At 49.9% G+C, this 25,168-nt stretch overlaps 1 protein-coding gene and 1 long non-coding RNA gene across 3 annotated transcripts; both read left to right on the forward strand.

Moving 5' to 3' along the window:
* The first annotated feature begins 2,818 nt into the window (after positions 1 to 2,818).
* Positions 2,819 to 4,732, forward strand: LOC122489093. The gene is made up of 2 exons (XR_006298832.1): positions 2,819 to 3,071; positions 3,331 to 4,732. It is a non-coding gene; the product is annotated as an uncharacterized LOC122489093 (long non-coding RNA).
* Positions 4,733 to 6,408: 1,676 nt separating this feature from the next.
* On the forward strand, positions 6,409 to 23,011 carry GPX6 (glutathione peroxidase 6). Of its 2 annotated transcripts, XM_043590591.1 has the most exons (6): positions 6,409 to 6,662; positions 7,297 to 7,476; positions 15,082 to 15,235; positions 20,219 to 20,336; positions 20,827 to 20,926; positions 22,082 to 23,011. In XM_043590591.1, exons 2-6 carry the CDS (start codon positions 7,441 to 7,443, stop codon positions 22,286 to 22,288), a joined length of 615 nt encoding a protein of 204 aa, XP_043446526.1. In that variant the 5' UTR covers positions 6,409 to 6,662; positions 7,297 to 7,440; the 3' UTR covers positions 22,289 to 23,011. The 2 variants fall into 2 exon arrangements, with proteins under 2 accessions (XP_043446526.1, XP_043446525.1); XM_043590590.1 differs by lacking the exons at positions 6,409 to 6,662; positions 7,297 to 7,476 and adding an exon at positions 11,456 to 11,616.
* The last annotated feature ends 2,157 nt before the right edge of the window (positions 23,012 to 25,168 follow it).

Genomic DNA, 25,168 nt, shown 5'->3' on the forward strand with positions numbered 1-25,168 from the left:
CCCAGAGAGACCACAGTCCTTTTGCATTTAATTTTCATCCACACGTGTTCTTAACCTGCTGACTTCCTTTCCCAAACTTGCTGAGGTCTGGGACTCTCCCCTGGTCTGGGCTGACTGTGGCCCCGAGACTTCCCCAGAGCCAGGAGGCCTGGCACGCGGCCGTGTCACTGACCCCAGCTTTCTGCTCCAGGGAGAGCTCTGCTGCTTGGAGGTGAGGGTGGGAGGCAGTGAGAGGAAGGGTGTGTGCTCCCCAAGGTGTTCTTGTCTCTTACTCCAGCTCTAATGGGCTGGGGGAGGGCGTGGGAGAGAGCTCCGTGTCCTGGCACAACTACCGGAACCTGAGGAAAACCCACACGGTTGGAAACCAGAGCCCTCCCACCTGCAGATTCTGCAGTCTGTGCCTCAGGCCCTTGCTCCCAGGGAAAGAATAAGTACGCTAAATAAAAGATGCCCTTTGTCAACAAACATGCCCTGCGGCCATCGCCAATGACTTCCCAGATCTGTGAGGCTTTGAGAAAATACCTCCCTAGACCTCAGTTTACCCATTTATAAATCAGAAAATCACCAAAGTCCTTTCTAAGGCCGACATTCTCAGGTTTTTTTTGTCTCAGCTTTTGAGAGAGATTCTGAGCTCCTCTGAAGCTGAGTTGATCAGTTGTTACCCCGAGGCGATTGGGAAGCAAAAGTAAGAATCAAGAAATTCTGTGGATCTTGAGTTCTCCTGTGGCATATAGGTTTTCCAGGCCACAGCTGTATATGGGAGAGCCAGATGCTCAGTAAAGTAGAAAGACTGGCCGGTCCAAGCCACCAGGCCAGGGCCAGACACAGCTACAACCGAACCCCCACAACTGTCTATCCACGTTGCAATCAGATCGGATGCAGAACAGATTCGCAGTTGAGACCACTTGGTTTCTCTATCACCCCTTTGCCTCTAGCACCCTATGAAGGGTCTGAGGGCACCAGGATAACACCAGGACTTGACCTAGAAAACCCCTGCAGTCACCCCAGGGACACCCAGGGACAAGGTTGGCTCTCTTTCTGCCTAAGATCAAGAGAGGCAGGACGTATTTACAGATGCAGTGATATGATGTTTGGAGTTTGCATCAAAATCATTCCGTGTGTCTGTGGAAGGGGGGAGGGCTGGGGGCACATGTGGATGTCGATGAAATTGGCCGGGAAATGTGCTGATCACGGCTGAAGCAAGTAGGAGGTATATGAGGTCAATGATACTCTTCGCCCTGCTGCCCGCATGTGTTTGAGAGTTTCCATAGAAAATACTTAATCAAAGGTAACAAGCTGGGAAGCGGGCTTCTTAAAATTAATGGATAGAAAAGGAATAGCACAGTTAGAGGGTAAATAAAAGAGATTAATGGAGAGGGAAGGGGAAGGAATAAAGAAGACAAATAGTGGGATTTTTGTGAGTAGTCACTAAGTCCTGACTCTGTGCCAGGCATTTCTAGGTATAAATTCTCACTAATGTTTATTTTAAAAGTCATCGTTATTATGTTCTTTTACAAAGAAGAAACTAATACGCATACAAATTAAAATTGCTCAAAATTGCATAGCTAGAAAGAACTCAAAGCCAGGTCTGTTTAAGCCCTAAATCCCAACTTTTGTCCCTGGACACAACAGGCAGGGAGAGAAAGAGACAGCAGCCGTAGACAGCGAAGGGTATAGAGTGTAGAAATGGAAACAAATGGGAGACAGAACGAGGCTCAGTGAGTTAGGCATCAGGGACCAGGTTGACAAGAAGCCCTTTCGAAGCCATTCCGGATCGGTGGGCGGTGAGGGCTGGTCCCTCTCCCCCACCCCGGACTCTGAGGAGGAGGGTTAATCTTGCATCAGGATAAGTTAATAGAAATCTGTGATGCCATCTGGAACTTGCTGTGAAGGAAACATGAATTCCATAGTTCCATCTCCGACTGGTGCAGGCACCCAGGAGAATCCATGACTTCCCAGACATTTGTGACTAGCCTTGCCACGAACTTCCTCTGTGTGTGTGTGTGTGTGTGTGTGTGTGTGTGTGTGTGTTCAAGCTAAATTATAGCAGAAAGGGAACAGGTGGGGAGGGACGCCTGATTGGCTGTCAGGTTAAGCCTCGGACTTTGGCTCACGTGGTGATCTCCTGGTCTGTGAGTTCGAGCCCCGTGTTGGGCTCTGTGCTGACAACTCAGAGCCTGGAGCCTGCTTTGCATCCTGTGTCTCCCTGTCTCTGCCCCTCCACCACTCACACTCTATCAAAAATAAATAAACATTAAAAAATATTTTTTAAAGTTCAATTGCCTGGGTGGGTAAACTAGAATGGGCACCAATCTCAAAATGGCAATTCATATAAACTTAGACTGACTTTTGGTTGACATTAAGGCCAAAGTGAATAATAAAAAATAAAAATGAGTGAACTGATAGTGTTCCAAGGATATTAGAGAAAAGAATGCGATCTTGGACTATATTGATTAGTGCACAGTATTCCAAAAAATGTGCTTTATATTGATCGAATCAGACCTGAAATAGCGTTTCTACCTGCGGACAGAACAAATAAAAATGTAAATTAATAAATCAGGGCATGTTCTAAGGAAGAGCGTCAGGATGTAAGCTGGCTTCCAGTAGGTATTTGTCGAATTACGAGACAGGTAGTTAGACGTGCGTGAGGAGGGATAAAGCAGGTGCAGACCACAACCTCCGAGCCACCTCCAAGGAATAACAGGACAGGAAAGGCCTAACCGCAGAGCCGGCTCAGAAGCCACAGCGGGGGCGGGGCGTGGGGGGGGGGGGGCGAGCTCCAAGAGCTGAGCATGCGCACAAACGGTACAACGTGCCCTTCCGGTCACAGCACAAGCTCGTTAGAAACCCATAAATACGCAATGCGTGAATAAATACAGTTAGAACAAGGCATCAGGGGCAGGCGCATGCTCCAAGCCAAAGTGTGATGGACCCACCAGCTGCCGGTCAAACAAGTCAATCCAAGCCCAATCTGCTCGTACACAAAGCAAATTTAAGAGGATGCGGCTAGAGCTTCCGGGGCCGGTCCCACTCTCGCTCCGCAGTGGCCCGCTTTCTCTGTTGCGTGAACCGTACGTAGCAGCCCTATGAGCTATGCCCCACTCTGGTGTCGCGTCTCCATCCTTCCATGCGTCTGGGTCAAGAACCGAGCGAGCCGGTAACGCAGAGAAACTAGATGAACTCATGAAGGGAGGAAGAAATGATCGGTCATCTGTCTGCCTCGATTTGCCCCCCCACCCCCCCACCCCCAGGCCCTTTACGATGCAGCAGGCAGAGTGAACGTTGTAAAAATATTCGGTTAAATCTGACACGGTGTTTTCCCGCTTGCAGGTCCCAAGGCTGCTCAGCGAACGTACGGAATCCAAACGACCACGAGGCGCCCCGGCGTCGGAGCCCTCGCATCCTCCAGCCGCTCCGGTCTGTTCTGGGTCTTGCCAACCACCTCCACCCGGCGCTGCCTCTCCCTAGGTCTTGCCGTGTCCCAGGTCTCACCTCCCGGGTCCCCTGGATGGAGGGACCCCCTCTGACTCCTCCTGGTTACGCTGTGTGATCTCATCTGTGGTCTTCTTTCCAGGGCTTCTCAAATTCTGCAACTTTCTTGTTTATTCAATGAAACAAGCATACATCGGTTTATGGTCTACCTACCCATTGTAAACCTCACTCTGTCCAGTGCAGAGCACTCTGTCCAGCTTGTCTAAAAGTCACCTGCTTTTATTCATCCGGAGCTTAATGAACACTCGTCGGATGAATAGGTAGACCTCTAGATGTCTTATGGTAATAGCTCGTAGACCTGGTTGGACGCACATAAGCCATTTTACAGATCTTTTGAAAACTATGGACTCCTCACCCTCTAGAAAAATGACGCTGCGCACTACGGTTATAACACCAAGGGGTTCCCCATCCCTCAATACTCTTGCTGTCTATAGCGATGTTAGGTTTGCTTAAAATAGCAGGAACAGAAAATCTTTTCCTCTAAGGACATGGGTTTCATCCAGAAACTGAGGGTGGATGTTCTGGCCAAATATTTGTCCAGTTCCCAATGTATTCAGAGCCTTTGAAACAAATACAGCTATCCCTAGAAGCTCAGAGTGTTTCTCTGGTCCTGAGCTATTGGTTCAGGCTACAGTCTGAAAAACTAAGTCCGCGGCTGTGCCTGTCGGAGCCCCTACCTGCCCCCACTGAAGGAGACACTCACACACAGGCCTTCTGAGCTCTGAGAGCTAGTGCACAGAAGTAACATTCCATGCTTGTACGCGTGCTGTGGCATCGAAGTGTGGTGCCCAGGACAGTTCCGTAACTGGTGACCTCGTACAAGCAAAGCTTGTGTAAAAAGCCTCTGTACGCTCATCTATGCATATGCTAGGGCTTTCTGGGGACCTAGACCAATCAAGGCTCAGCATGCTAAGAACAAGGAGACAATAGTTCGAAAGCATGTCTTTGCTAGAAATCTAAGAAGTAGAATCACACACACAGCAGATGCGTGGAAATATGTTGTAGGCCAGCAGGAATGCACAAGCAGGCTTTTCTGCTCTACGAGATCTGTATACTTTCAAATTTCAAATTTCATTTCATTTCAAATTTATAGTTGGTTTATAGCCCAGCATATGGTCAATTTTTGTAAATATTCCGTGTGTGCTTTAAAATAATATGTATTCTGCAGTTGTTAGGTGTTCTATGTATGTCTGCTAGGTCTAATTTGATAACTGTGCTGATTAAATCTCATATGCCATTATTCATGTTTTTCCTGCTTTTTCTGTTACTAAAAGAAGTATGTTAGAGTTTTCCACGATATGCAGATTTGTATATTTCTCTGTAGAGTTCTGTCAATTTTTAATAACTTTTTTTTTTTTTTCTAGTAGGCTTCACACCCAGCACAGAGCCCAGATCAGGGCTTGAACTCACAACACTGAGATCAAGACCAGGGCTGAGATTGAGAGTTAGATGCTTAACCAAGTGAGCCACCCAGGTGACCCAGTTTCTGTCAATTTTTAATTTATATATTGTTAGTTATGCTATTAGGTGCTTACAAACTTATAGTAATTATATATTCCTGGCGAATTGTATGCTTAATCAGTATGAAATTTTTTTCTAAATCCTTAGTTATCCATTTTGCCTTAAAGTCTACCTTGTCTATAAACAACATAGCGAATTTTATTTCGGTTTATTTATGCTTAGTAACTCCCACCCTTTACTTTCAAGCATTATTTATCTTTCTGTGTTAGGTGTCTATTTTGTCTCTTCTGTTCTATATCCCATATTCTCTCATTTTAGTTTTCTTTTGAACTACTTGGTATATGTTTATCCCCCCTCCCCCACTCTCATAAGGTTGATGATTATATACACTTTGAACATTCTTTGAGATTACAAAATGCATCTGGGATGTATCAGATTCTATTCATAAATAGTTAATCTGCCTCATTTTACCCTCTTTCTCCGCAATGTAAAGACCTTAGAATTTTATAACACTATATCCAATCTCTTGAATTATATAATTATATGGTATATTACTGTTGTGATTAAACATAGGTAGACATTACCTATCTAAATATATAAAGAAAAAGATGTCGTCCACATTGTCAATCTTCATAATACATTCACCATGATGGTTAATTTAATGTGTCAACTTGATTGGGCCATGGGGTGCCCATATATTTTGGGTGAACATTATTTCTGAGTGTGTCTATGAGGGTGTTTCCAGATGAGAGTGACATATATACATATTTTTTAATTTTTTAAATTTTATTTAAATCCAAGTTAGTTGACATATAGTGTAATAATGGTTTCATGAGCAAAATTTAGTGATTCATCACTCAGATGAAAGTAACATTTATTTATTTATTTTGAGAGACAGAGATAGCGTAAGTGGGGGAGGGGCAGAGAGACAGAGGGAGAGAGAGAATCCCAAGCAGGCTCTACACTGTCAGCACAGAGCCCAACGCAGGGCTCGAACCCACAAAACCGTGAGATCATGACCTGAGCCAAAACCAACAGCCAGACGCTCAACCGACTGAACCACCCAGGTGCCCCAGGAGTAACACTTAAATTGGCAGCATGAGGAAAACAGATTGCTCTCCACAACGTGGGTGGGCCCCATCCTATCTGTTGAAAGTCTAAACATAAAAAAAAAAAAAAAAAAAAAAAAAAAAAGGCTGAGTAAGAAAGAATTCTTTCTCTCTGCCTGTCTTCGAGCTGGAGCACCAGTCTTCTGCCTTCAGACTCAGACTAGAACTGCATCAGCTGTCCTGGTTCTCAGCCAGCTGATAGCCGATCTTGGGACTTCCCAGCCTCCACAGTTACATGAGCTGATTCCTTATAATAAATCGCCCTCCCTCCCTCTCTGTCTCTCTACCTATACATATATACACAAACATAAATACACCTACATTGATACAGATATCTATATATTTATTTTTTAGATATCTACATATTTAATAGGAGATAAATGTAGATATAAATAGGGATATATCTATATATTTATCTGTTTTATACATATCTCAAAGTGGCTTTGGAATTGGATAATGTGTGGAGACTCGAAGAATCTTGAGGTTCATGATAGAAAAAGCCCAAAATGCCTTACCTCACTGTTGCAGAAACAGAGATATGTAAGGCTGCTTGTGGTAAGGGCTCAGAAGGAGGAACACATCAAGAGCAACTGGAAGAAGGTTCGTGACCCCTTCCTGGCGATGCTCCAACCTCTGCTCCCATTGTGTACCTGTCCTGTCTTCTTAGCAAAATCTCCCTGCTTCCCTCCCCTAAGAATGCGTGTGATTGTATTTAGCGCCCACTCAGATCATCCGGGGTAATCCCTTTATCCCAAGATCCTTAACTTGATCACATCTGCAAAATCTGCCAGATAAGATAACGTCTGGGTTCCGGGGATTAACACGTGAAATCTTTGGGGGCCATTACTTCAGTTACCACAGGGTCCGGATTTGGGATCAGAACATACTTGAGTGTGAGTCCCAGCTCGACATATTACTCGGCCTGGAACTTGGGGAGCTATTTGTTTTTACTCTGTATTTATATCCTTACTTATAACACGGAGAAAGTATTAACCTTATGGTTATTCTGGTGATGCTTTCATAAGAAAATCTACCTAAATATTCCTGATACTCAGTAAACAGGGAGTTGATGCAGACTGATTCTCCTCCCTTTCTGTTCCTCGTACTCTGTTCGCTCCTTCCCCTACCCCCCTGATGTCCCCTCTCCCCTCACCACTGCTCTATTTCTCCTATCTTCTCCCATTCTGGTTCTGGCGCCCCTTCTGAAGCCTGCGTTTCTACTTTGCTCCTGCAGGTCGTGTCCAGAGAGAGTTGCCCCAACATAGGCTGGGAGCTGCAGGGACATCCCAGGCCAGAACTTGGCGTGAACCATTGGTGGAGAGTCCCCTGGAAGAGGTGACACTTCCCAGCTTCCCTTTGTGGCCCCTGACTCGACCTGATGGCACAGGGACAGAGACCAGTGCTTACTTTTCAGGTAAGGCCACCTGAGGCCAGAGGGGCAATCGCTCCACTTTCTGGGCCTCTGAAAGCCCATATATGAATTCAAGAAGCTAAAATATTCAAGCATTAAAATTTTAGAGGTTTCCGAGTCAATACTTTCTCTTTCCAGTCTTCCCAAGGTGAAATCTGGTCAAATTAAATCACCAAGAGGTCTGGTGGCCTCCTCTTAAAAGATGTGGAAATATGGGGGCATCTGAGTGGCTCAGTCGGCTGAGCATCCTACTCTTGATTTAAGCTCAGGTCATTATCTCACGGTTTGTGGGTTCGAACCACGCGATGGGCTCTGTGCTGACAGCTCAGAGCCTGCTTGGGATTCTCTCTCTCTCTCCCTCCCTCTGCCCCTCCCCTGCTTTCTCTCTTCCTCAAAATAAACAAACAAGGAAACAACCCAAAAGATGTGGAGAAATGAAAAGATACAAAGTGTCAAAGGCAGTGAAGATGTTCATCTCATAGTCCCAGATCCCTGCCCAGGTGACAGGCTTTGGCTTGAAGTGTCCCTTCCTTCCCAGGGAGGAGGAAGGCCAGACTCACAGAGGCTCTGGGACATCGCCTTGCTGGGGGCGGCTGGGTCTATGGAGGACAAGTTGGTTAACTCTCGTGGCTGCCACGGGGTCTCCAGCGCCCACAGTTGTGCGTGGACACGGGGGCACTCCCTGGAACATGTGGGTGGGAATAGTGGACATTGGCTTCACCTGGGAAAGGGCACGTTCCCCTGCACACGTTGTTTCCTTTGTCTCACCGAACACAAGAATGATCTCTCGGAGCAGATGAGGGTGGGATCTCTGGCAATGGTGGCAGGGCCCCCGAGGACACAGTTTCAGGACCAGCGGCCCTCCTGAAGGCCACAGCCAGCCTGGATCTGAGGCATGCTCAAGGGTAAGGCTGTAGTGGTCATGAACTTGGACAGAAATGTAACAGCAAAATCATCACTCTTCTCAAAATCCAAATACGTGTTGTTAGTGCATTTAAAGAAGTCAAAGAAGTTTTAAAATCAAACAAAAAGTTAGATTTGAAGCCAAGTAACATTTCTTTTTTTTTGAGAGAGAGCAGGAGTGAGTGGGGGAGGGGCAGAGAGAGAGGAAGAGAGAGAGAATCCCAAGCAGGCTCCATGATATCAGCGAGCAGCCCAGTGTGGGACTTGATCCCACGAACCGTGCAATCATCACCTGAACTGAAATCAAGAGTCTGACACTTAACCGACTGAGCCACCCAGACGCCCCATGGCCATCCTTTTATAAAAAACGCCAGTCACATTGGATTAGGGGCCCACCTTACTCTAGTATGACCTCAACTTGTCACACTGGCAGCAATCCTATCTTCAAATAAGGCCACATTCCGAGGTCCAGGGGGTTAGGGCTTCAATATATCTTTTGGGGGAACATGATTCAGCCCATAACACCCTATGATCTGGGGCAGATCACTGATCCCCTTAGGACCCCTCCCTATGATCTGGAGCAGATCATTGCCCCCCACCCCCACCCCAGGACCCCTCCCCATGTCCTATAAACTGCTCAGTGCTGACTGGGTCACAGAAACAGCGACTGAGACAAACTGATCTGAGTCTCACCCTTTTCTGCCCTAGGCTTTAGCAGACCTGATCTTGGGTCCAGTTCAAGGCCTGGTCAAGCTCTTTAGGACCTGAATAGTATCTCAGGCCTCCGAGAGTTACCTCTGAAGTCTTATTTGATAGAATTGTGTCCCATTATTTTTGATAAAAATATGTAACTAATCTATCAAGAAACCTTTCAGGAACGATCCCGAAGTACTGGCCCAGGTTTTACCTAAGAGGTCAAGACTCAACACCCTGGTAGGTGGACTTGGGGTGATGAAGCAAGTTCAATCTGCCAGAAACGTAGTATTTACAGAGTGAAGGATAGGCCCGGAAATTGGGCCGATGTCAAATCTGGAGTGCTCCATAGAATTTCAAATTAAAGGTGTAGGAATTAGGGAGGAACCAAAGCATTTTCAACATAAGAGTGGTGTCAACAAAGTTGATCTCCAGCAGATCATACAACAGAGGCGGAGCGTGGAGGAAGACGGACACAGAAGACTCTGGAAGGAAGGAGACAAGGGACGGACCAAAGCAAAATTCCTGGAAGCAGGTCAGGATGCAGGCTCCGAAGGAGGAGAGAAGGGAAACGGAGCCCTGACGTTCATTCCGGTGGACCAGAGACAGGTGCATCCTGGTGTGTGCCCCACACCTTCACTTCTGGTTGCTGGAAGCCCCAACCCAAGGCGCTCGAAAGTTCACGAGGAATGTTGGAACGAGACCCGGGGAGCTGGGGTTTGGGGCCATCGGCCCTACTGATGATCTGTGATGAAGGGTCCTCACCACTCAAGGGCGGGTTACTGTATGATGAGCAAATGTCCACATGAGAGATGGTGGGGATTTAGTCACAACTGATGATCCATATGGGAGAAGACCAAGGGGCCTACAACAGGAACCCCGGGTTTGCTCTCATCTCACCATGACCCGCTGGTGACCTCCCTCCAGCCTCAGTTCCTCAAGCACGAAGAGGAGTGTGTGAATGGCTGCTTGCCGGTGTCAGGCGCTGGGCTCAGTCCTGTATGGTTATCAGCACTGCTGAAGCCTAGCAGGTAGACACTATTAATTATGCCCATGTTACAGATGAGAAAACTAAGGTTCAGAGACCTGAGCCTTTTCTGCGTCAAGGAGCTGATCAGTGGTGCACAGGGGTCTTGAACTCAATGGTCTCCGGCACCTCATAGTCACCTCATAGTCTGCGGTTGGGCCATTATTTTGGGGGCTGAGAGCGGGGAGAGGCCGGAGAGCCTGGGAGTGCGTGTAGGTCTGCGCACCCCCCCCCCCCCCACACCCGGAGGGAGCCTTCTGCTCAGCTGCTGCAAACGCCCTGGGGACCTGCAGGCTGGAACAGGGATCAGCGACCAGGCCAGTTTACAGGCCCCTGAGAAAAGCCGGGAGATCTGAGCCGACGGGAAGCCTGTCTTTTCAGAGAGTTCGCCAGCCTCGGGGTCGGGCGCAGAGGCGCGCGCGGGTGATCCTGGCAGAGGCGGAGCGGAAAGGGCTTATAGCCGAGAAGGAAGGACTTAGCACCTCCGTTCACAGGGGTCTTTAGCCGAGCCGAGCCGGCGGGCAAGCCGGCGGAAGCAGGTGGGAGAGCGGGTGGGGGCGCCTCTCCACCCAGTCACACGCCTTGCAGCGCCCCCGCCCGGTGTCCGTTAGGGCCTCGCAATGACAGGTGTTTCGGAGGAAGCGGGCAGGTGCTTTACAGAGAGAGACCCCAGCCCAGGGCCGCTCCGGACTCACAGTGTAGGTCGTTCTCTCCTGCGACCGCCCTGCAGGTGTGACCCCCCCGCCTGCGCCACCTACGCGAACGAGGTCCTCTCCGGGGGACACTCGGGCCCCACGGCCGGACTGCGTCATTAGGAAACACAGTGCGCCGTGACTACTGATGGAGGTTTGGGACACAGGACAGAGAGGTACCGTCCTCCAGGACTGCGCTTCTCAAACTTTTCTCCGCACACGAACCACGTGACGCTCGTTTTTGAAAAAGCAGATTCTGATTCAGTGGCGGCAGCTTCACTTCCAGAATGCGGGGAGCACCTAGGGGCGGCCGGTCACTTGGAGAGGGTGGGGACGGCACTTCCCGGTCCCAGAGAGTGGCCTCCGCCGCCGCCCGCCCGGACACGTGCGCCGGAACAGGTGCAAGACATCTCCCGGATGCACCCGGGCTAGCGGAGGGCGGTAGGCGCGAGGGAGGGGCGAGCGGGCAGGGGGAGCGGGGAAGGGGAGGGGAGCAGGAGCGTGCAGGGGCAGCGGGGAGGGGACAGGGAGAGTGAGGAGGGGAGAGGGGAGGGGGCAGGTGCGTGCGCGCGCGCGCGTGTGTGTGTGTGTGTGTGTGTGTGTGTGTGTGTGTGCGCGCGCGCGCGCGCGCACGCCGCCCTGCGATTGGAGGGCGCGCCTTCGCCCCGCTCCCGCCAGGCGCTCAAAAGGGGCCGACGCTCCGGGGCAGCGCAGAGCCTCCTGGGCGAGCGCGCACCGGCCATGGCCCCGCCGCTCTGGGCTTCGTGCCTCTTCCCCCTGTTCCTGGGAGGCCTCGCTCAGCCGGCCCCGAAACCGCAGACCATGAGGGTGAGTGTCCCGTTGGGGACCCAGCGGACCGCAGCGCCCGACGACTCACCTGGCCTGCGGAGCCTCGTCCGAGGCCGAGGTGTCCGGAGCCCTGCTGAGCGGCCCCCGGCCGGGCGGTGGTGCCACCGCAGGTGGGACCCAGGCTGCCTGGGCGCCGCGCCCCTGGTCTGGAGCTCGTGGGAAAAGAGCTAGCTGATGCCGGGATGCACGCTGGGGCGTCAGGGTCAGGGAACAGGGGCTTTTTTCCCCCGGGGAATAATAAAACACACAAGGCCAGTATTTGTTGGCCCAATGTAATTTTAGGGGACGTGGGCTGGTGAGCAGCGGTTGGGGGTGGGCTGGGGGCACAAAGCTTGTACCAGAGGAGGAGGATTTGCTCTCAGGTCGCAAAGCGCCTGATGCCCCGAAGTCCCCACACTGGAGGTCACCAGCCACCCTGTAAAAGATGTGTGCAAGCCTTAGGATGCAGGGTGGGGACTCCGTAGGTGTCTTGAGGTACCGGCAGGTTTAAACTTTAAAACCAGACAAATTCATTCAAAAACAGCCTCACTTGTGGCCTTAAACCAGTTACGTCCCTTTTTCTTGGCCTCCCCCTCCTCTGTAGAAGGTGGAGAATACAGTGGTAAAGTGCAGGGACCCCCAGACAACAACCAGGTGGGAGGCCCCCCGTGAACAGTCAAGAGAGAAGTCTTGAGACGTTTTCAGTGCAGAAAGGTGGTTTCATTATAGCACAGGGACGGGACCCGGGGACAGGAAGAGCTGCACTGGGGTTGTGAGGAGTGACTGATTACAGGAGGTTGGGGGACAGCATAAGTGTCAGGAATTTGGAAGCAAGGCTTCCAAGACCTTGAGGGGCGAGCAGCTGTTACAATAAGGTTAGTTATTACTGTTTAGTAAGACCTCAGTCCTGAGACCCTCCAGATGTGTATTGATCTGTATGTTTGGTGACGATTGCTAACATATACGTAGGGGGGTGTTTGTGGTTAGTGAAGTCACACTGACCAGAGCAAAGCTGCAGTGGTAAAACGTGAGAGGAAGTCTCGCAGGAGCTGTAGGAGTGTTACGGTCTACATGCCTCGGGAGCCCTGCCTGGAGACTGCGAGCCACAGCAAAACTCGGCCTTTGTTCGTTCTTCTCCCATCACCCGCAAAGCTTCCCATTCCGCAGGTCTCGGGAGAACCCAGGAACTTCCATTGCTAATATGTCCCCAGGTGATACTTGTCTAGGTCCGCAACCCACTTTGAGCGCTCTGCATTGGGTCCCTGTGATGTGTAAGATGATGCATATAAAATGCCCAAAGACTGGTAGCTGTTGCAAGACCATTTCCCCTCTCTGAGAGGACAAGATGCAACCTGTGGGAGGCATCCGGTCTGTGCCAGCCACTACCGCCTGGTTGGCGTGGACTTGGCAGCGGTAGAAAGCCGTTCTCTGAATAAATGGCTGCATTTTAGAGTATCCTGATCCCTTCAGACTGGAGCAGAACTCACCTTGGAGTTGGGAAGGTCCACCCTTCAAGTGTACGGCTTTCTTGGGGTTCTGTGTCCCACTTACGGGGTGATATCCACATGAGAGACAAAAGCCGGGAGTTGTTGTTGAGCCCAGAGGTAAGGTCCCATGAAGGCAAGAGGTGCACACATCACAGCTCTTGGAACGATTTCAGTGTGTGTGTGTGTGTGTGTGTGTGTGTGTGTGTGTGTTTTACTGTTTATTTTTGAGAGACACAGAGCATGAGCAGGGGAAGAGCAGAGAGAGAGGGAGACACAGAATCCAAAGCAGGCTCCAGGCTCTGAGCTGTCAGCCCAGAGCCCGACGTGGGGCTGGAACCCACAAATTGTGAGATCGTGACCCGAGCTGAAGTCGGTCGCTTAACCCACTGAGCCACCCAGGCGCCCCTCCATGTGATGTTTTAACTTAAGTAGCGAAAAAGGCAACTCGTAGGAAGGGTTTGCGTGGAGCCAAGGCAGAGGCACAGGAACACAGGCGCATGGATGACAGCATCTTAAGGTCGTTCGGAGGCCAGCGTTCCCAGACGTTTGGATCAACGTGTGTGCTCCGGTGTGGACGAACGGGTGGACACCTAGAGAAGGCACCTGCCCAGGGTCACCTCCTCCTCCAGGACAGTGAGGAAGCAGCTACAGACTCAAGAAGTGGACAGCATGTGGCCTTTCCTTGCGGAAGCTCGTCCATAGGCGGTCCCCTTACTGCTCCAGGCCGTCCTTTATGGACCAGATCCCTGGAGGCTCCCGCTCCATCGTTCTAGAATTCTCTGACTTCTGTGCGGTCTCCAGGGGTCTGCCATCTCCTCAGACAAGAGCAGTCCAGCCTGTCACCCGGCCAGGTCTGCCTGGAACACGGCTGCTTGTGGGTGGGCAGCTCCTTCCCCTGTGTCCCATTTCATCCAGGGGCAGTCACGGCTGTCCACAACAGGGGACAAGAAAGATGAGTTCTGTACCAGTGAGCACCGCACTGGCAAAGCTCTGGGCACGGCCTCCATGGGACCCAGATGGAGAACACGTTATGGGCCCAGCTCTGGGGGAAGGAAATCACAGTTTAAGAATGTATAGATGAAAAATGGATGTAAAACTGCAGAGATCTCTTAAGAAAACTCTAGAAGGGCTGGGATGACTCGAGCATGGTGTTAGCGTGCAGTGTCAGAGCACGGGGGACACTCGTGCTGATCTTCCAGGGACGGCTAGAGCGTCACACGTGCACACACACACATACACACGTTTGTGTGCACATACATACATGTGTGCATGCATGCAGACATACACACGTGCATTCGCATGCATGCACGCACACGTGCACATAAATGCACACGTGTGTGCCTACACATATGTGCATGCGCATATATACACATGCACACACATACAAACATACACACATGCACATACAGGCACTTTTTTTTAAAAAGATTTTATTTTTAAATAATCTCTACACCTGAGGCACCTGGGTGACTCAGTCGGTTAAGCCTCTAACTTCAGCTCAGGTCCTGATCTCATGGCTCATGAGTTCAAGCCCCACATCGGGCTCTGTGCTGACAGCTCAGAGCCTGGAGCCTGCTTCAGATTCTGTTTCTCCCTCTCTCTCTGCCCCTCCCCCACTCATGCTCTGTCTCTCTTTCTCTCTCTCTCCTTCAAAAGTAAGTAAACATTTTTTAAAAATTAAATAATCTTTACACCAAATGTGGGGCTCAAACTCACACCCCCAAGATCAAGAGTCATGTGCTCTACCGACGAAGCCAGACAGCCCCCCTCCCCACAAAAAGGAATGTCACTTACAAGACACACATTCTAGTGGTGGCCTCGCCATAACTAAAAATAGTGCTGGAAAAAGTGTCCTCAGTTCTTAGACTTCCACGGTACTACATGAAAGACCGTCAAGCACTTGCAAAAGTCCACGGGTGTTGGGGATCATTGTTTATGTCAATATCATCTCATTATGGTTGTTTTTGTTACATTCCAGATGGATTGCTATACGGGGGTGACAGGCACCATCTACGAGTACGGTGCCCTCACACTCAGTGATGGGGACTACATCCAGTTTAAGCAGTACGCGGGCAAGGTCGTCCTCTTCGTCAACGTGGCCTCCTACTGTGGCTTGACAGCTCAGTATCCTGGTAAGAACGCGTGTTTCAATTCTTTTGGAACCAGCTCTGTCAGATGGCCACATCCTAATTCCAGAGGTTTCCCAATTTGCCATTGGGGGAGGGGGTGGTGATCCCATGCGTCCATCCCCCTCAGTCCTGCCACCACTCTACTCCTTGGGGGCCAACAGAATTATCTCCAGATCTGAGAAATAAGATTCTCCCGAAGATGCAGTCAGAGGCCAGGAACGTGCCTGTCACCAAACGAGGTGGTTTGTTCCTCGACGCCCTGAGGTAGAACATTTACTGTGGGGAACCATGGGGCTCCTCAGTAAGAAGGTGCTGGAAAGAACTTATTTGAGAATCTGGGCTTGTGTTAGGTGCTCTGGGGCAGAATTCAAGGGGTGGAAGCTTTGCCCTGAACTGGATGCTGTCAGGAAGTGAAGAAGTGGGGACAGTTCTGTGACAGTGATTAAGATACACCTTCATAGGGGCGCCTGAGGGGCTGAGTCAGTTAAGCGTTCAACTTCGGCTCAGGTCATGATCTCGCGGTCCGTGAGTTGGAGCCCCGCATTGGGCTCTGTGCTGACAACTTGGAGCCTGGAGCCTCTTTCGGATTCTGTGTCTCCCTCTCTCTCTGCCCCTCCCCTGCTCATGCTCTGTCTCTCTCTGTCTCAAAAATAAAATAAAACATTTTAAAAAATTAAAAAAATAAGATACACCTTCATAGGGGCGCCTGGGGGGGCTCAGTTGGTTAAGTGTCCGACTTCAACTCAGGTCATGATCTCACTGTTCACGAGTTCGAGCCCTGTGTCGGGCTCTGTACTGACAGCTCAGGGCCTGGAGCCTGCTTCAGATTGTGTGTGTGTGTGTGTGTGTGTGTGTGTGTCTGCCCCTCCCCCACTCATGCTCTGTCCTTCTCTCTCAAAAATATACAAACATTAAAAAAAAGTTTTGTCTCAGTAGATCCTATCTACGAGGCAGGAGGATAAAATAAGGCTAAAACCGTAGCCAGTGAAGAAGCAGAAGTCCCTTACGTTGACAAGAATAGGGAAATTTGGGGCATTTTGCGATTTGGACAGGGGTCATGTTTTGTCTGTGTGCCGATGTGATTATGGAGTGGTCTTGTTTTGTGTTAATTCCCCGTGGTCCCATGTTGTGCGACACTGATGTCCTGCGTAACTGTACCAGGGAAACGCCAAGCCGTGGCTGGACTCCCAGGCCAGAGCCTGGCTTTCAGGGGCCGCCTCTGTCTTTCTTGCCCGCTGGTGACAACAGCAGAGAGGACTGATCTCTGATCTTTTGGAAAACACTCGGGTTCCACGGCACTGCCGCAGGACAGAAGAGGGAGATGTGGTTTTCTAAGCGATGATCTTTGGTGTGGTGGCCGTTTGGGAAGATGCTGTATCTCTCCAAACCTGGCCCGACCTTCTGCCACGCCTGAGGTGGATTCTTTCTTTCCGTGAGCTCCTGGGGAAGACTCTGGGTTCCCTGTTGGTCCAGACGTGGTTATTTAAAGTTTTAGATGGATGGCAGTAGAGATAAATGCAGTTTCTGACACACCAAGAATTTTTCTGCCTTTTTAAAATGCTTGTTTTCAAGGTTAATTCAAAAGGTTAAGTGCACCAAACGCCACAAAGAACGGAATCAAAATAATACATGAACAGCTTTTAAGAAGACTGTCCCACATGTTGACATGTCCACATTGGTATCTATTCAACTGATCAAAAACAAATTGCCTGGGCGCCCAGCCTGGGCGGCTTAGTCGGTTGGTTAAGCATCCGACTCTTGATTTCGGCTCAGGTCGCAATCCCGTGGTGTGTGAGATCGAGCCCCATGCTGTCAGTGTGGAGCCTGCTTGGGATTCTCTCTTTCCCTCTCTCTGCCCCTTCCCTGCTCGCTCTATCTCTCTCTCTCTCTCTCTCTCTCTCAAAATAAATAAATTTAAAAAAATTTTTAAATAGAAAGTCCCATCAATTTGTCCTTTTTTCTTTTTATTCCCATCAATTTGTCTTAATGGAACTTCAATAATAAGAAATCCAAGAACTTTCTCCTTTTCTTTTTAAGTTTTAATTTAAGTAATCTCCATACCCCATGTGGGGCTTGAACTCACAACCCCAAGATCAAGAGTCTCACACACTTCTGACTGAGCCAGCCAGGCGCCCCCAGGAATTTTCTCTTTTAACACCACTTAAATTTAAGTACATTGCAACCTCATCTCTAAGATACATGGTTCACTATATTTTGATATTTTATTTTATTTTATTTTTTAATGTTTATTTTGAGAAAGAGAGAGAGAGAGAGAGGGTGCAAGTGGGGAGGGGCAGAGAGAAGGAGACACAGAATCCAAAGCAGGCTCCAGGCTCTGAGCTGTCGGCACAGAGCCCGACTCAGGGCTTGAACTCACAAAGCATGAGATCATGACCTGAGCTGAAGGCAGATCCTTAACTGACTGAGCCACCAGGTGCCCCTAAATTTTGATATTTTAAAATTAATACTTAGCAGGTGCTATGGTCTGAATGTTTGTGTCCCCCCAAAATCATATGTTGAAATCCTAATGCCCAATATGATGGTGATAGGAGATGGGGCCTTCAGGAGGTACTGAGGTCATGAGAGTGGAGCCCCCATGGAGGGATTAGACCCCACGGAACGCCCAGCCCTTGCACCGTGGGGGGACACAGGGAGAAGGTCACGAGGGTGGGGCCCCCATGGAGGGATTAGACGCCACGGAACGCCCAGCCCTTGCACCGTGGGGGGACACAGGGAGGTCACGAGGGTGGGACCCCCATGGAGGGATTAGACGCCACAGAACGCCCAGCCCTTGCACCGTGGGGGGACACAGGGAGAAGCTAGGCAGTGTGCAGTCTGGTAGAGTAGAGAGTCTTCGCCAGAACCTACCACAACGGCACCATGACTTCCGGCTTCCAGTTTTCAGTACTGTGAGCAATACACTGTTATTGTTCCTCAGCCTCTAGGTCTATGGTATTTTGTTACAGCAGCCTACAAGGGCTAACACGGAGGGGGCTGCTTGATTTAGGCAAAATTATATGAATTTCATAATTATATATAATATATATTATAATTATACGTATATAATTATATAATGTACATAATTAAATATAATATTTAAAATAAATTATATAGTTATATGTAACATAAAAGTATATTATATATATTATAATTAGTTAATTTTCAAAGAACCACAAAAAAAAATGGTTCACATTCACCAAGGGACTCTAAAGACAAATTTAATGGTGAAATTGTGTATAAAAAGATACTCTCAAAAGCACAGATTATGGAAAGATCTTACATTTAAAATAGTTTGGGGGGGGTCACTTTATATTTATTATTTTTTATGTACAATTGGCCCTAGGAAAAACCCTGAAATTTTTACTTAATTTTTACAACACCTCAGGATCTAATTATAAGAGCCTAAATAACAGTTTAATATCACTTAGTAAGTAGCAGTTTTCTCTCTTCAAACAGTTAAATTGGAAACAATATAGTAAGTTTAAAAGTTATGACGTTTAGGGGTACCTGGCTGGCTCAGTTGGTAGAGCCTGTGACCTTGATCTCAGGGTCATGAGTTCAAGCCCCACACTGGGCATGAAGCCTACTTAAATTAAAAAAGCAAAAACAAAGTTGTGATGTATAAACAGCAATTCCGTGGAATGAGAATCTGCTTTTAAATGTTCAGTTTTAATTTAAATTTGTTCTGAAAAGGGACTGTATTCACAACATTCAAAATGTAAAAGATACAAAAGGCTTTAACAGTGCAAACGTCCACATTTCTTTCTTTTTGGGAAACCACTGTCGTCCGTTTAGGGTGTAGACTTTCATAAACCTCTAATGTCTATGCAGGCAGATACCCCTCTCCTGTAGAAATACACGAATACACACGTGCAGTCCCGCACCGTGCTTTTTCACATAATCAAGCATCTTGGATGTTATTGTGTATCAGTGCGTGATGAGTGTCCTCATTTATGCGAAGGCATAGTTTCCACTCTGTTGCTGCGATATAATTTATTAAACTAGCGCATGAGAATCGTAAAGAGCGTCTCATTCAAACTTTACTCCAGATGGGGAAATTGAGAGAGTTAAAGGAATCCGCCGAAGCGTTAGAGCCAGGATCGGCTAGGTGTTTCTGCCACAGGAAGGGACTGTTCTTGAGGATTAAAGACAAAGGTGAGTACGGACGGTCGCTGAAGAAACATACACAAACAGGAAGGCACTGTCACTTAAGAAGAGGTTTTTGGGGGAGGCAGCCGCGGCAGAGCCCAGAGCGGAGTCTGCGTGGACTGACTGGCACTGGTAATGCGGACCGAATACGTGGGGACTGAGAGTGGCTGAAGATGAGATGCCGGCAGGGTCTGGACACAAGTCAGCAGCTTCTGGCAGCAGGAGAGCACAGGAGTTTGTGGTCTGGAATCCCCGTGAGCGTTCCAAGGAAGCAGAGTAAACAAGAGAGGAGAGAATGCTCTGGACCCAGGCTCTGAATTTCTGCGCCCAGGTGACAGTACCCGAGAGTGCTCCTGGGAGGAGGCCTGGGCATCAGGTGTGTGGTCATGGGACATCGTGGGGGGGTGGGTAGCTTGTCCATTTTGTTTGCCTTTGCCTTGAAAATTTTTGGCCAGTCAGTCAGTCTACCACTAAGGAAGGTGGCCGTGGCATTTAAATCTTACTTCCACTCAGAATCACACAGGCCCCCGCCCCTGCCCCTTTCCTCACCCCTGCCCCACAGGGCTAACCGACCTGTGCTTTCTAAGAAGCACCCCCACTGGATGACGCAGCAGAGCCACTTACGGGAACCACCACACAAGAACAATGGCCGCTGTTTGGGTCTGTTTCTGGAAACTTCTGTTCCGGCTTCGTGCTCTGCCTCCTCAGTCTCTGTAACCTTGAACTTCTCGCTCATAGTCCTCAGTTTATTCATATGATCAATGGATCCATCCAGTGGTCTTTCCCTGTGCAGGGTGGCCTGCAGGCCAGTCTGCCCATGCTGCTGTCTTCCCACAGAACTGAACGCACTTCAGGACGAGCTGAAGCACTATGGCGTGGTCGTGCTGGGCTTTCCCTGCAACCAGTTTGGAAAACAAGAACCAGGAAAGAACTCAGAGATCCTTTCCGGGCTCAAGTGAGTGCCTGCTGGGACCCTGCAGAGACCCTGCCAGGATTTCCCTTCCTCCTTCTGCCTGGAGGCCGGCTTCCTCTGGAAACTTCCAGGGTGGGTGGTGGATCGTTGGGTCCAAGAACATCATTGTGAGGCTTTGGTGCAAACTTGCCTGCTGGCCGTGCTCAAGCATTCGCTCTGCCTTGAGCTCCTTGATAATGACATGAGGGGAATGTCCAATGGAAAAGAAGTACGGGACGGTGGCAGGAATGTGGGCAATAAAAATGAATCGGGATCCTGACCTTAAAATATGCCTTCCAGTTTTCTTGGAAGTCTCTACTGGCTCCATAAAGCATGATGTCCTGACTCCCAGAGACCTCTCTTTCCTCACTTTCCCTGTCTTCCGTGTCTCCCTCTTTATCCTAACTTCCTTTTGTGGTAGAGTTATGGTGGCCTTCACCATCCCTCCTTGTCCTAACTTGCGCCCTCTTGGGAACACGCTGGTTCATTGCAGGTATGTGCGTCCAGGTGGCGGCTTCGTCCCCAGCTTTCAGCTCTTTGAGAAAGGGGATGTGAATGGAGAAAACGAACAGAAGGTCTTTACCTTCCTGAAGGTGAGTGCCCACACACCTGGCAGGCATTGGTCATAGGCAGAGTTGCCCCGAAAGCATGGGGCTCATTTTGGATCGAGGTTGGACTCCTTGGAAAGAAATGCCTAGATAAGTCCAAGAATCATGGCAATGTCCACGGTGAGGCTCGAGCTTCAACTACAGGAAATGTAACCTGTGACAGTCCTGATGTGGACCAGCGCCCCTTACTGAAGGGTAGCGATTCACTCTTCGGCGGTCGTTTATGGAATCCCCATAGGTGTGAGGATCTCTGCCCACTGGGAGCCCAAAAGTACTAATAGGGCCCAGCCCTTCCCTGGAGGCTCCTCTCCAGTCAGGGAGACGGACATGGAATTCATAACGTAGAGTGCGTATGGCAACTTGTCTTAGCGTCACCGAGTCTTAGAACCACCCAGGTTCTCTTAGGCCACAGGTTCCCACATGCTGGTCTGCCAAACAAGTCTGGTCCCCATTGAAATTTTCACTCATCCATTGCAAACTGAAGAAAAAAAAGAAAGGCAATGTGGGGAGTTTTTCGCAAAGCTCAGCTCCTTGAATCTAAAAGACCATCATTTATTCCGATATTAAATTATTTGTTAAATCCTATAAATTGCCATTTCTGTTGCTCAAAAATGGTGATGCTATTGATTTTTCTTCGACCTAATCCTTTAAAAGTCTGCTAATTTTAAATTTTACAGTTAGGTAGACTTTTGATTTTTCTTATTGTCAAAATAAATGTTGGTTATTCTACATTCATCTCCGGAAAATAGTTATTAAACCTTTACCACCCTATGAAGCCCCAAACTCTGGGAACCACAACTCTAAACCGAACCATTTCTTTTTTCGGGTAAGAAAACCAAAGCTATAGAAATGGTAGGACTTAGCAAAGAAAACAGAAGCTATTATTTTACTGAAGCACCATGATATAATCATGGGAGAGGCAGACTGGGAAGGGAGGAGTATTTTCTGTCATACTCTCTAGCTCTTGGTTGTTGTATTGGTGATGCTGCATTAAAATGTGTGGTTCACTGGGGGCATGTCGGGGGTTCACATGTTGACACGTGGATGGTGAGTACTCTAGAGTTCCAGATAAAACTGGACCTTACAGAAGCACGGGGAGAAAAAAAAAACTGTTTTCTATTTTTCATATCTCTGCTCCAGAACTCCTGCCCTCCGACCTCTGATCTTTTGGGCTCACCAGACCAGCTGTTCTGGGAGCCCATGAAGGTCCACGACGTCCGCTGGAACTTTGAGAAGTTCCTGGTGGGGCCCAACGGGGTCCCTGTCATGCGCTGGTTCCACAAGGCTCCCATCAGCACCGTCAGATCGGACATCCTGGAGTACCTGAAGCAGCTAAAAACCAAGTAGAAAGGCCCAGAGGCCGTCAGAAATAGCCACCTGCCTCCCACCTGAAGGACATGGTTGAACACTGGGCCCATCTTCGCTCCACATGCCTTCCTACCCAGCGTCCCTGTGACCCCGCCATCCTGGATATGCGTGCGTGTTGGTGTGCGTGTGCTCGTGCGTGTGCTTGAGAACAACGAAAACCGATCTCCCCAACTCTCTGCTCCCCGAATATCAGGTTTTTTCCACTGCATTGCAAAGGAAAAGCAGGTTTCCGGGTAGATGGTTCAGACTACCAAATATCCCTGAAAAAGGTGACCCCCAGGAGTTCTGGCGTCTGTCCTTCCCCATCGTGGAGGTTTGAAGAAAGCAGGAACTGGCAGCAAGACCCTCAAGACCCCCTTCATAACCTCTCCTGTCCTTGAAGATAGCCCTGGGGTGGAAGCTCTTCCTCTCCCAAGTGAGGCCTTCTGTCCCCCACACCCTGCACACTCCTGCAGGGCCTCTGAAGTCCGGGTGAGGGTGGAAACCTGGGGTCCCTGAAGGAAGGCAACTCCCTGATGGGGGCCCCCGGCCCCTCTGGGTTGGACCTACCCAAGCTTCCCTTAGCGGCTCCAGGGCAGGGATGTCCCTTCATTCTGAAGTTGGGGCTTCAGAATTCTGAAGTTGTCCTCACCCTGAGCCTCCCCCCGCCACACACATACCTCTTCTCATCACTGACTCAAATAAAGGAAATTCTGCAGCAGAGTTGGTTTCCCGAGGTGTCTCCCCACTCCCGGATTACATTCCTGCACCCTCAGTATTTTGTGTTTCCCACATGCACTCTGGATGCTTCCCTGGCCCATCCAGACACGAGGTGGGGCTGGCGGCTGTAACCGTGGACACTGACCTTGCAGAGGCAGCCGCCCCCTCCCACTGGGGTTCCCTGGGGGCCCCCATGTGAGGTAGCCCTGCTTCTCTCCAAAGACACAAACATTCTGTCTGTAAAATTCCTGCTCACAGTTAAAAATCTAAAAACACAGAAAAACGGAAGAAAACGGAAACAAAGTGCCCCTACTCAGGGGCAAAGAACGTGCTGGGATGCCCCGTCCAGCGGCTGTCTTATCACCGGGGTTCAGTCCTTTCTGTGAGCACAGACTGCAGAACACCAGAAACTAGGAGAGGCTTGTACGAGGAAGTGAAACAAAATAGCTGTTTTTCTTTTCCCTTTCAGAAATTACTTTCAACAAATTTCAAATTTTTTTTGCACTTTAAATATTTTTTTGCCCTTAAAATGTAGAGGGAATTTAAGTGTCAGTGGTGAGACATGATTGTCGGCTGTGCGCCGGGACGGAAGCAATCCCTGACTTAACCTCTGCGTAGAACGTGCAAACTGGCAAAGCCAGCGATGGCAGGGGAAGAGATTCAGACCTGGGGACTCCAGCTTCCAGAAGGAACAGGTGCTCTGGGAGCCCGGGAACTCAGGCGTTCACGCGGGCCTCGGGGAAGACCCGGCCTCCTGGAGGAACTGCCGCGGAGACTCCTGGGGTCTGGCCTCCAGGACTGGGCTGCGTCTGACCTCAGAGGAAAATGTTTTCCCCACATTTGGATGTTTTGTCTTCTTGCACTCAAAACCCAGTCAGGAAAACAAAGCCTGGCCGTCTGTGGCGTCCCCTCGGGATGTGAGACCCCCAGAGGCCTCGCCAAGCAGGGAGGGAGTGAGGAGGGGCTGCAGGGCCTCTCCGGTCACGGTGGGAGATGTGTTCCTTGTGGAGTTTCTCCTGAGAACCCCCAGCGACCATAGCAAAGCCTCAGAAGCTTCCACACCTGTTACTGCTTTCGATGAGGATCATCAGGGGCCAGGAAGTGGGTGCAGGAGGCGGGGGCCACTCGAGGTTCCAGTTCAGCGTAAAGCAGAGAACTGCTGTGTGAGAGTGAGCCGTCCGGGCAGCAAGTCCCCAGTCCGTGGGAGAGTCCCGAAGCCAAGAAGGAAGAGGGCTCGGCTTCCCCGAGTGGTTATGCTGAGCGTCTGCGACAGGCTCCATCCTGTAGCTGCTGTGAAAAATGTAGGTTCCCTCTGTGATGCCTCCCCCCAGGGCTGACCCTGCAGGGAATCCTTGATGCCGCCCCAAGGCTGACCCTGCAGGGAACAGAAAGGCTGATCTGAGGCCAGAGAAGCGGGGGAACTTCCTGGCGCTGGGAGGTGGGGGAACTGGGGCAGGTGTGGGGGCAGGTGTTGCAGAGGATGGTGGCAATGATGAGGAGAATGTAGAAGTCTTTATAAAGGGGGGACCCGGAGATAAAGTGCCCACTTCTCCCCTCCTCACCGACCCCTGTGACAGATCTTGGTCCCCCGGGAAAGCCACACACAGAACCTCTGGGAGCGGGCGGGCTGCGCAGGACTGCTCAGGTCCGTTAAGGAAGTTGGAACCTTACTGTTGCCGTCTTGGTGCTCATCATGACCTCACTGGCTCTATTATTGCTGCGGAGTTTTTTCTTCCAACAAGAAGTTCCCACAAACTATCATGCAAATTAGATACACTCGGTGCGGTGTTTTCACAGGCATCTACCCCACCAGCCACCTAACAGGTGTCTGAAATGACTATTGCTCTGCGGATCATAAAACCTTTGAGGACAGTCCCCAGGTGGGATGGGGGGTGGGGTGCGGTTTCCAAAGTCCAGGGAACCAGGACTCAGACCCTCTAACCGCCCACTCCCAGAGTTGAGATGCGGCCACTACTGGTGGCCAGACCCCAGCACACTCTCCCTCCGGCAGTTACCACGTAGAAACCAGGCCTCCCCGAGGACTGCGTGAACGTTGGCGTTCCTGGGCTTTGGGAGCACCTGTTCCTTCTGGAAGCTGGAGTCCCCAAATCTGAGAAAGGGAGGGCCAGGGTCCATGCCAGAGCACATCGGATCTCATCC

This window comes from Prionailurus bengalensis, chromosome B2, assembly GCF_016509475.1.
Source record: "Prionailurus bengalensis isolate Pbe53 chromosome B2, Fcat_Pben_1.1_paternal_pri, whole genome shotgun sequence".
NCBI lineage: Eukaryota > Metazoa > Chordata > Mammalia > Carnivora > Felidae > Prionailurus > Prionailurus bengalensis.